The 12,450-nt window shown below is 36.8% G+C and overlaps 1 protein-coding gene across 1 annotated transcript in view; it reads right to left on the reverse strand.

Moving 5' to 3' along the window:
- Positions 1-12,450, reverse strand: part of dntt (deoxynucleotidyltransferase, terminal) — a 180,772-nt gene that overhangs the window by 74,111 nt on the left and 94,211 nt on the right. The window contains exons 9-10 of the mRNA XM_051648014.1: positions 9,749-10,009; positions 2,584-2,667 (exon numbers count right to left, since the gene is read on the reverse strand). Of these exons, the coding sequence (XP_051503974.1) occupies positions 2,584-2,667; positions 9,749-10,009 (345 nt within the window). The remainder of the gene's footprint in view (positions 1-2,583; positions 2,668-9,748; positions 10,010-12,450) is intronic.

Below are 12,450 nucleotides of genomic sequence, written 5' to 3' on the forward strand. Positions count from 1 at the left end.
TTCTTTTTGCTTTCAGAACAACACGTGATGTAATAAGGAAAACATCACTATTAATCCTTGAGATGTCCCGTACAGATACACCCTCCTTAAACCATAGTCACACTCAAAATTACATTAAACAATTAAAAGAGAAAACATAATCTAAATTAAACCTGGAAATAAAGTTTTAGGATTTTGCAGGTGCGATTCACTGAAAAGGGCTAAACAGTTGATCGGCTTGTGATGCACGAATGGCTTGCACACACAGCATGAGTCTCGTCACACTTTAATAGTGTTTAATCTCCCATTCAGCTGATGAAAACACGCTGTGTGATCATGAGGAAGGAATACATCAAGATGCAAACTGGAAAGAAGGTGTGACATTTCATATAAATAAAATAGCCTGCTCCTCTCTCGCTGTTGCTTGCGTACTAGTGATTACCCCGCTGTGTGTTCTGTGTAAAATGTATGACATAATATAAGTAATATTTAAGATTCCACACAATTTCGTGATCAGTAATCAAATAAGCAAATTTGTGACATTAACTGTGTTAACTCATTTTGTACAAAAGGACAGGTTTCTTTCATTAAAGCACTTTCACAAGATGGGTTGGCACAGCCATTGACCAGGAAAATAAAAAATGGCACTCCATGTCAAAAAGGTTGCCGACTCCTGGCATAGAGTATAAAGCGTTATAACACAAGCAACATCCAGCTTTATCTGCAGAAGTTATAGTGTATTATATATATTTGTAATATATACTGTATAATAGGTATGCTTTAAGTAAAGTGACAAAAGCAATGTATTCTTATAAACATCTATAAGATATTTTTAAGTGGTTATAAGACATTATAACTCATGCTGGAAGTTATAAACATTACACATGCACAAAATACAAAATAACACACAGTCAACATACATTCTGAGATATTACGGATATCATATGTTGATCACACATGTAGCTAATCTTCTCAAAAAAATCGAACTAATTCTATACTGGACTCTATTCAATAAACTTTCCTGTTTGTGCATCTTATTGGAGACTTATTTTAATAACTTCCACTGTATAAGTTTGACTTTTTGACATTTATGCTATAGCTGTTTATAAGAAGATATTGCTTTTGTAACTTTACTTAAAGGTGCAGTATGTAACATTTTTCATGTAATATTCTGCTTTTTTTTTTGCCAATGTGTGAACGGCTTGTAACGCAACTTAAAAAATGAGTCCTTCCCAGACTTCCTAGGTTGCCTATTAAAGCCTGTAGACTGATTTTCATGCGAAGGGAGCGGGTCGCTTTTGCCGGGAAAATCCAAAGGATGTGACGTTTATGCACGCTCCCGAGAGCCTCAGTGCTTCTCTTCCACTACTCAACAGCGACAACAAACTGCAACACTAGGTAACGTTATCTTAGAGATGGAATCCAGCAAACGTCCGGCTCCCAGCACAACACCGACTCCTACACAAACTCAGAGTAAGACAAAAAACATTTATCTACAGAATCCCGTCTGGCTAAGCGGGAACGCGATCGTGGTCGAGTGGAAACTAGAGTGAACATCGGCAGGGCATTTGATTCCTGGAGGGACTTTCGTTCAGTTTTGGGGATCAAAACCGACCCTGAATTGGCGTTCTTGTTACTGAACCGGTAAGCTTACAGAACTGCACAGCATGTGTCATATAGTGCCATAAGGATTGATCTGTGTCATTTTAGCTAACTTGATCTTGCATGCTAATGCTGACGAATTGCAAGCTACCTTGCTTCGTAACTTTCAAATAATTTCAACAATCTTCTCTTTATACTAAAGTCACACATACAGGATAAATTTAAGCAAATACGCTGGTTTCTTGATCGTAGTACAACATATGACATACAAAACATACAATAGTGCAACAGTATGTTCAGTACTATGTAGCTGTATGTGTGTATCAGTATGCTATAATAGCTGATAAGTAGTTTTAGTTTAATCTCAAAGTTTGTAGTAAAACAATCATAACTGTGTCATTTTAATTATGCTACCTCATCTGTCAGTATGATGCCAGTGAATCACGTTCAGTCTCTTTGTACGTTGCGTCATTGTTTTGGTCGTTGGAGTGCGTGCACGAGCACGAGCAACAGGTAGCTGCTGCAGTTCACTTAACGGCCACAGGTGTCACTAATAACAAGGGATTCTGAATCTTACATACTGCACCTTTAAAGCAGGTAAATAGCACTTATAATACAATCACATCATCAAACTTTTTGACTGTTTACACTATACAGCACTTATAACATTAACTTTATTAACTTCTGCTGCGTTAAAACTGGATGTTGCTTGTGTTATAATAATGCATTATACTCTAAAGTATAACTATGAATAGAGGAAGTCTTATAATGTATTATAACTGTAGTTATAATTACTTATGAAAAGTTATAACTTATTATAAGGTGTATTATGAGACAGTACTAATGCATTATAAATATGGGCTTCATAGAAAGTGTTACCATATTTTTTATCAATAAAGCTGTAATTTTGATAAAATACACAAAACATTGTGTGTATTTAGGATGCATAAAATGATAGCTATGAAATTATCCTTAGGTGCGTGTGTGTGTGTGCAGTCGTACCGTTGCTTTGTCATACAGCACGTGATTGTCCAATAGTTTTCCTCTCTCCAGTCTGGCGAATCGTCTCAGATCTCTCTCAAACAGCTGGAATAAGAAAGTTTAAGATTGAACTCGTAGTAGCAGCTCTTTTACTGCTACACTTTTACTATAGTGCATGAACTTTTGCATTACATAATCAACTACATTTACAAGCTTGTTCAAATTTCACGGTAGCTCAACTGATTTACAATAGGACGGTTAGTCCCCGGTTGTACACATACTAGAAAAATATAATAAGCTAATAGAATATTCTGATGAATTAAGGCTGTACAGAGTCAGCCAGAGCAATCAAAAGTAGTTTAATGGAGTTTGTTATTTGTTTGTATATTTCCAGAGAGTAAACAAACAAACAGATTCTATGAGATTTAAAACTGACCTGAACTCACTATATTGATGCAGCATCCTGCTGTTGTTTTGTATTAAGCAGCTTGAATCTCTTCAGAGAGTTTTATCGTGGCCTACAGACCTATTTAAACGCTGCTCCATTCAGCTCTTCAAACATATAGTAGATTTCATGTTTTTTTGTCATTATCCTAAGCTTCTTTAGGTCATGGCTACTTTGGCTACAAACAAACACCGTTGGATGCCATGAAATACTCGAAACCCCAATGCAATAACACAACACAACACATGAGGACAAAGTAAATCAATAAATGAAAAAAATGCATAGATTAAATTTATAGTATTCTGAACTTCTAATTCATTGCACAAGAATGGTATGATTTATTATAGTACGCCTCAGAAACTACACTGCAAGAAATTATTTTCTTAATCAGAATTTTGTCTATTTTTACAGTAAAAATATCAAAGCATTCTTTAAACAAGATAAATATACTTGAGAAGCAGACTGTGTAAGATATTAGGACTTGCTTTCAGAGAATACATCTTGAATTAATTTGATTTTTCTTACCTCATTGGCAAATAGTTTCTCATTATTTTAAGCATAAACTTCCCAACATTTTGTTAAAGTAAGTCTACACTGAAAAAACGACACGTAAGATTTACGTAATATTTCTTTTGAGTTTTTGCACAGTTTTTAAGTAAAGTGAAGAGGTATTAAATTGAGTAATATCTACTTAAGTGAGTAAATCTAACTTAACAGAGTAATTTTATGTAATGTTATTCATGTGGCTCATTCTATAATTTAGGGTACATTCAATGTCCATTGATGATAATTATACATTTTCTATAGAGAAGGTTTACGGATGTTTAATGACTTGCGAGCAGAGTATAATTTGCCAGGGAACTCCTTTACTTTTACCTACGTTTGAGATCCGCCATGCGAGCATATGTAGTTTCATGGGGTACTAATATTCCTTCTATCACGCTGCTCACGACGATAGCAGAAAGAGGTGGGACAAGGGGTATGGTATCATCTTTATATTTGCTGTTTTTGGAAGCCTCTTATAAACACTTACCAATATTGGACGTCTGGTATAGAGATATATGCGGTGTAAGCACAAAGCCCAATAATGATGATATTTGTTGGGATACGATATGGTCCCCCCCCCCGCAGAAAACTTTATTTAATGAAAACTTCCCCATCCCCTAATTGTGATCTATGTTCCAAGGGTTATTTAGGCACTTATAAACACATGTTTTGGAACTGCCGTTTTTTTCTCCCCTTTTCTCCCCAATTTGGAATGCCCGATTCCCAATGCGCTCTAGGTCTTCGTGGTGGCATAGTGACTCGCCTCAATCCGGGTGGCGGAGGACGAATCTCAGTTGCCTCTGCATCTAAGACCATCAATCCACGCATCTTATCACGTGGCCCGTGGAGACCTAGCGCATGTGGAGGCTTCACGCTCACCACGCACCCCACCGAGAGCGAGAACCACATTATAGCGACCACGAGGATGTTACCCCATGTGACTCTACCCTCCCTAGCAACCGGGCCAATTTGGTTGCTTAGGAGACCTGGCTGGAGTCACTCAGCACACCCTGGATTCGAACTCGTGACTCCAGGGGTGATAGTCAGCGTCTTTACATGCTGAGCTACCCAGGCACCCTTAAAGGATATTCTTGAGATGGATATACCATGTTGTCCCAAACATTTACTTTTAAATGATGATTCATCCTTCAGTTTTTCACTGCTTCAGAAAAGACTGTTATTCTCTGGATTGACTGCAGCTAAGAAAATGCTAGTCTTACGTTGGCAACCTCCACACTCTCTGGACTGGCCGCAATGGATGTGATCCTTCTTGGACATTGCCAACATGGAACTATCAGTGGCCAGAATGCATGGAGCCACACAAAGAACTATTTCAGCATGGGAAGAGGCAGTTTCCAAAATTAAGGAGTTGTTGCAATAGAGGTGTTATTTAGTGGATGGTTAGGATAATGTTTTAACTCAGAAATGTTATAACTGCTCCAAACATGATATAGAGGGTTTGGGTCAGGGGATGGGGGTGTGAGAAAAGGGAAATTAAGACTGTTCTGAGTGTTAACTCTTGTTTTGTGTTATACAAATGTATGTGTGTACATTAAGTTTTGAAAAGAAAAAAAGCACCCCATGTTTCATTTTGCTTGAAATTGCCATGATGTTTCTTCATTGACAGTTTTTGCATTGTCTGTTTTTGAAGTGAGTGGGTTTTAAATTCTAAATAATTAATAAAAAATGTTAAAGTCAGCATTAACTATATTTAATTTATTTTTACATTTTAAACACTTTTTTAGATTGAGTTTGACATTTTAATAAAGAAAATATATTTTACTCATGTCCACAATATTTCTGTCAACTATGTTACTAAACAAACACCCCCTGCAACTAACAAATTGTGTATCCCAAAACCATGTGACCAGCATTATGTGATGTAATTTTCTGTGGGGGACATTTTTAACACATAATGGCGAGCGTTCTTTCATTTTTTTCAATATTTTAACTACAATAGCATATTGTCAAGGAGTATATTAATTGACCGTCAACTATGTTGAGTACATTGTTATGGTTTGCAATATTTTTATGATTTTAACTAAAATATATATATTCAAATTTGAGGTTAACCTGATCAAGAAAAAGACATGTGGTTGGTAAGGCAAGGCCTACCATTGAAATTATCAGTCAAAATGGGGGGATTGTCAACTATGTTACCACCCAGGACAAACTATTGGGTAACATAGTTGACATGACCCCACTGTGTCCACTGATGATAATGAATGATTTTCCATAGATACGTTTGTTTGTCATAATTTAAGCCTGTATGTGTCAGAGGACACTGAGGGTGTGTGCCCCCTCGTGCACGCATGTGAATTATGATGAGTACGGAATAAGGGACATTTCATTGATTTTACAAAATTAACTAGATATTGTTCCTTTGCAAGTTAAAACAGAGATCTTCTTATGTAAATGGTGTCATTGTATTTTGTGAAAAAAGCAGGATATAGATGTTTCCTTCAATGTCAACTATGTTACTGCTGATTTGTTTTTATTTTATTTACTTTTTTACATTTCAATTAACAAGAATGCTGCTTATGCTATCCTTTAAGGTATATTTTACATCAACAAAGGTTTTGTTTTTGCATAATATCTCATAAAATTACCAAAATTATATTTAAGGGAGATTTATGACAAAAAAATGTTATTGTCGCTAGTGACCGTGCTGAAAATATTACACGAATATCTGCAAAAACATACAATTCTTAAAATTATTTTAAAAGAATTACTGCACATATGGCAGAAGAGACAAATGAACCCTTAATATTGTGTGTTACTTGAAGTGTAGCATTTATTCATCTGTAATGGCACGCAGTTTGTCAGTAACATAGTTGACAAACTCACTAGGGAAAACATCCTTTCCCTTATAATATCAAAAATGTAGATATGTTACATTGAAGAAATATAGTAACTTAAACCGATAGTTGTTTTGTTGAGAAAGCACTTTGTTTTTGTACTTTTTTGTTGACATGAAATGTACCCCCAGTTATAGAATGAGCCATGTATTTATGGTACTTAAAATAACTTGGTAACATTTAAATGAACATTATATTCGTAAGTTTCACATTTTAAACTTTCGTTTCATTTTGTTTATTCATGTCACATTTTACTAGTCAAACTCACATTTTATTTTCCAGGAAAAAGTTTATCAAATCGGCAAATAAACATTGCATTAAAATATTAGGGTTTATAATTGATACTTGAGAATGCATTATAAAGATAACAAACAATCATAAATAATATTTACTTATAAGTTAGCACATTAATTTCAACATACAGTTGTGCTCAAAACTTTGCATACCTTTGGAGAATTGGTAATATATGTACCATTTTTAAAGAAAACATGAGTGAGCAGGCAAAACACATTTCTTTTATTTCTTCTGGGATTCATATTCAACTGTAGGTTATAACAGAATGACACAATCATAAAACAAAACATGGCAACAAAGAAAAAAATGAAATGACCCCTGTTCAAAAGTCTTCATACCCTTAGTTCTTAATACTGTGTATTGCCCCCTTTAGCATCAATGACAGCGTGCAGTCTTTTGTAATAGTTGTCTATGAGGCCCCAAATTCTTGCAGGTGGTATAGCTGCCCATTCATCTTGGCAAAATGCCTCCAGGTCATGTGAAGTCTTTGGTCATCTTGCATGAACCGCACGTTTGAGATCTCCCCAGAATGGCTCGATGATATTAAGGTCAGGAGACTGTGATGGCCACTCCAGAACCTTCACCTTTTTCTGCTGTAACCACTGGAGGGTCAACTTGGCCTTGTGCTTAGGGTCATTGTCGTGCTGGAAAGTCTAAGAGCGTCCCATGCGCAGCTTTTGTGCAGAAGAATGCGAATTGCCAGTATTTTCTGATAACATGCTGCATTCATCTTGCCATCAATTTTCACAAGATCCCCCGTGCCTTTAGAGCTCACACCCCCCAAAACATCAGTGAGCCACCAACATGCTTCACAGTGGGGATGGTATTCTTTTCACTATAAGCCTTGTTGACCCCTCTCCAAACATAGCGCTTATGGTTGTGACCATAAAGCTCTATTTTGGTCTCGTCACTCCAAATTACAGTGTGCCAGAAGCTGTGAGGCGTGTCAAGGTGTTGTCATTTGTGGCATTGGTGCAGTAAAGGCTTCTTTCTGGCAACTCGACCATGCAGCTCATATTTGTTCAAGTATCTTCGTATTGTGCTCCTTGAAACAACCACACCGTCTTTTTCCAGAGCAGCCTGTATTTCTCCTGAGGTTACCTGTGGGTTTTTCTTTGTATCCTGAACAATTCTTCTGGCAGTTGTGGCTGAAATCTTTCTTGGTCTACCTGACCTTGGCTTGGTATCAAGAGATCCCCGAATTTTCCACTTCTTGATAAGTGATTGAACAGTACTGACTGGCATTTTCAAGGCTTTGGATATCTTTTTATATCCTTTTCCATCTTTATAAAGTTCCATTACCTTGTTACGCAGGTCTTTTGACAGTTCTTTTCTGCTCCCCATGGCTCAGTATCTAGCCTGCTCAGTGCATCCACGTGAGAGCTAACAAACTCACTGACTATTAATACACAGACACTAATTGCAATTTAAAAAGCCACAGGTGTGGGAAATTAACCTTTAATTGCCATTTAAACCTGTGTGTGTCAACCTGTATGTACACTTTTGATCAGGGCCATTTGGGTGATTTCTGTTATCATTATGATTTAAAAAGGAGCCAAACAACTATGTGATAATAAATGGCTTCATATGATCACGATCCTTAAATAAAAGACAGTTTTGCATGATCAGTCATATTTTCAAAATCAGTGCCAAAATTTCACAATTTCTGCCAGGGAATGTAAACTGTATTTGAATTGAGCACAAATGTAGAATTTACTTAATATTTTCAAGTTCATGCATTATTCAATGTAGAAAGTACTTCATCATTTCTGCTACATTTAATTCACCACAAAATCCTTTTATTTTTTTAATTATTTTTTTTAAATGTATGCATAGGTGTATATTTGGCTTGAATATGTTTCCATTGATCATGTAATAAATATTGGGGGGTTGTACTTGCTTGTTTTGATCATTGGGGGGTTACCACCCTGAATGTATGCTGAAAAATTATAAAAACTATTGGCTGCTCGGGTTTGAAATGCAAACTTAATTAAAAAATTAAGATAATTATTATTTTCTGAAAACAAGTCTTAATATCTTATGCATTTTTGCCTCTCAAGTAAATCTTATTCTGTGGGTATTGTGTCTATCTTCCTTCATTGTCTTCAACCAGAGTACAGCACTGATCGTACACAGATGCCGTGGGTGCGGAAAAGCATCATGGGATAGTGGCCTGTGGAAGAATGTAATTATAGCTGATGGGTCGAGCGTTCACATGAATGACATGCGCCTGTAGAATGGACACAGGGGACATCAGTTATGTGACCTCAAGTTAGGGGCTGTCTGGCTCTGCTCGCTCCCTAAAGTCTTTCGGCTCTACATGCAGGACGTTTAGGGACAGAAACACAATAAATGAGGTGTGTCAGGGAAAAGAAGTGGGTTACTGTGTTTGACGGGTGTTGTACAGGAGTGTCTGGACTTAATCTACCTCCTTCTGTTGCCTGCACCAGGTGATAATAGCACAGAGATGTAAAACAGGTCTGCTAGTTTTGTAGAGGAAAAGGGATTTCTTACATCTTGACCTATGGCCCTATTATAGAAACTTCCTATCTTAACCTTTCTGTTTTGTGAGAACATTCCTAACTAATTCCTAACTGTTCAGGTCAAAAAAAGGGATCAGGATGTCAAAGTTCCCTTTTGACATGGGCCAGTAAGCAATCATCTAGCAACCATTTAGTAATGCCCAAGCAACCACCAAGCAACACCCTAGCAATGCCCTAGTAACCACCCAAAAAACCCTGACATTGCATTATAGAAATACAAGATTAGTGATAAGTTTCTTATAACGGGTCAAAATGACCCGAACATAATAGAAGGGTAATCAGACAAGGTAATCAGATCTTAACTGAAACTGTCACAGTTACTGAGGTCACGTCCACACTAATACATTTTTATTTGAAAACGCATTAAATCCGCTATTTATGGTATTTATTTATCAAAATGGTAAAAGATTGTATTAAAATAATACAGAAGATGTTGTGACTTCACAACCATACCACCTTTTTAAAACACAAATGACACAAATATATCATCACTTTCTTACCGTTGATCCTGTCCACCCCAGCAGAGCATATGCATAGCGCTCAATCGGAGGGGCCACCAGGTCAACTCGCACGGCCCTCCAGTCCCGGCACTGAAAACGCTCTCTAACCTCATCAATGCTTCTGATGTCAGTCACCTGATCTCTCTTCAGCTTCAATATCAGGAAGCACTTCTGGAAATGATCCATCGCCTCAAACCGACGGTTGGGCAGCCGCCGAAGGTCAAAGGTCGACTCCTGGAAGTCGGAGTACAGCAGGATGTTCTGATTGAGGGGGAGAAAATATGAAGACATGTTCATTTCATACAGCATAACATAAAGGTTATTTTATTAATGGTTTATTGGTTGTTTATCACTAACTATGCTTATAATGGAGTTGTGTCTTTTTCTTAGGAGAAGCATGGCGATGTTACCAAACAGAACCATAGTCTCTATGTTAAAAAACATATTTCATAAGAGTTTGCATGATTTAACAAATAATTTAATGTCTGAGAGAAATAAGCCTTAATTATGAAGTTTACAAAGACAAGCACCATCAAAACAGCACTAAATAAACATAACAATGGTGTTTGATTGGATAAGCCACTCTGATGTATGCTAATAGCGACCCATTGAGCAATTCATTGAAGAAAAAGCTAAGGCTGGGTGAAAAAATCTAAATTGATTCCCATTTATTTGAAAAATAGTGGACACCCAACAACACAAAATACAGTTCTTGTTAAATTATAAGTCTGGATCAAACCGCAGCAAGACAGCATTCTCATTCTGTGCTAAACGGTTCCACTTCACTAGAAATGAAATCAATTCAAGAGTTCACGTCTCAACAGTCACCATAAATAAAGAAGAGTAGAGGACAGAGAGAGAGAGAGAGAGAGAGAGAGAGAGAGAGAGAGTTACTGAGGGAGGATAAACAAGAGGAACCAAATAGATATTTACATTTATGAAAAACATGTGAGTGGTGTTTGCTAGTACAAAACACAACAATGCTAGGTGTTCAGAGTAATTTTTAGAGCACTGATTAATGTTTGCTAAGGTGTTCAGAGTAATTTTTAGAGCACGGATTAATGTTTCCTAAGGTATTCTGGGACATTTTTAGTGTTGATGAATGTTTGCTAAGGTGTACATGGTCATTTTTAAAGTGTTGATGAATATTTGCTAAGGTGTTCAGAGTCATTTTTAGAGTGTTGATGAGTGTTTGCTAAGGCGTACAGGGTCATTTTTTGAGTGTTGATGAGTGTTTGCTAAGGTGTTCAGGGTCATTTTTAGAGTGTTGATGAGTGTTTGCTAAGGTGTTCATGGTCATTTTTAGAGTGTTGATGTATGTTTGCTAAGGTGTTCAGGGTCATTTTTAGAGTGTTGATGAGTGTTTGCTAAGGAGTTCAGGGTCATTTTTAGAGTGTTGATGAGTGTTTGCTAAGGTGTTCAGGGTCATTTTTAGAGTGTTGATGAGTGTTTGCTAAGGTGTTCAGGGTCATTTTTAGAGTGTTGATGTATGTTTGATAAGGTGTTCAGAGTCATTTTTAGAGTGTTGATGAGTGTTTGCTAAGGTGTACAGAGTAATTTTTAGAGTGTAGATGAGTGTTTGATAAGGTGTACAGAGTCATTTTTAGAGTGTTGATGAGTGTTTGCTAAGGTGTACAGAGTAATTTTTAGAGTGTTGATGAGTGTTTGATAAGGTGTGCAGAGTCATTTTTAGAGTGTTGATGAGTGTTTGATAAGGTGTTCAGGGTCATTTTTAGAGTGTTGATGAGTGTTTGATAAGGTGTACAGGGTCATTTTTAGAGTGTTGATGAATGTTTGCTAAGGTGTACAGGGTCATATTTAGAGTGTTGATGAGTGTTTGCTAAGGTGTACAGGGTCATTTTTAGAGTGTTGATGAGTGTTTGCTAAGGTGTTCAGGCTCATTTTTAGAGTGTTGATGTATGTTTGCTAAGGTGTTCAGGGTCATTTTTAGAGTGTTGATGTATGTTTGCTAAGGTGTTCAGGGTCATTTTTAGAGTGTTGATAAATGTTTGCTAAGGTGTTCAGGGTCATTTTTAGAGTGTTGATGAGTGTTTGCTAAGGTGTTCAGGCTCATTTTTAGAGTGTTGATGAGTGTTTGATAAGGTTTTCAGGGTTATTTTTAGAGTGTTGATGTATGTTTGATAAGGTGTTCAGAGTCATTTTTAGAGTGTTGATGTATGTTTGATAAGGTGTTCAGGGTCATTTTTAGAGTGTTGATGAGTGTTTGCTAAGGTGTTCAGGGTCATTTTTAGAGTGTTGATGAGTGTTTGCTAAGGTGTTCAGGGTCATTTTTAGAGTGTTGATGAGTCTTTGATAAGGTGTTCAGGGTCATTTTTAGAGTGTTGATAAGTGTTTGCTAAGGTGTACAGGGTCATTTTTAGAGTGTTGATGAGTGTTTGCTAAGGTGTTCAGGGTTATTTTTTAGAGTGTTGATGTATGTTTGCTAAGGTGTTCAGGGTCATTTTTAGAGTGTTGATGTATGTTTGATAAGGTGTTCAGGGTCATTTTTAGAGTGTTGATGTATGTTTGATAAGGTGTTCAGGGTCATTTTTAAAGTGTTGATGAATGTTTGCTAAGGTGTTCAGGGTCATTTTTAGAGTGTTGATGTATGTTTGATAAGGTGTTCAGAGTCATTTTTAGAGTGTTGATGAGTGTTTGCTAAGGTGTACATGGTCATTTTTAGAGTGTTGATGAGTGTTTGC

Source organism: Myxocyprinus asiaticus, chromosome 21 (assembly GCF_019703515.2).
Source record: "Myxocyprinus asiaticus isolate MX2 ecotype Aquarium Trade chromosome 21, UBuf_Myxa_2, whole genome shotgun sequence".
Taxonomy (NCBI): Eukaryota; Metazoa; Chordata; class Actinopteri; order Cypriniformes; family Catostomidae; genus Myxocyprinus; species Myxocyprinus asiaticus.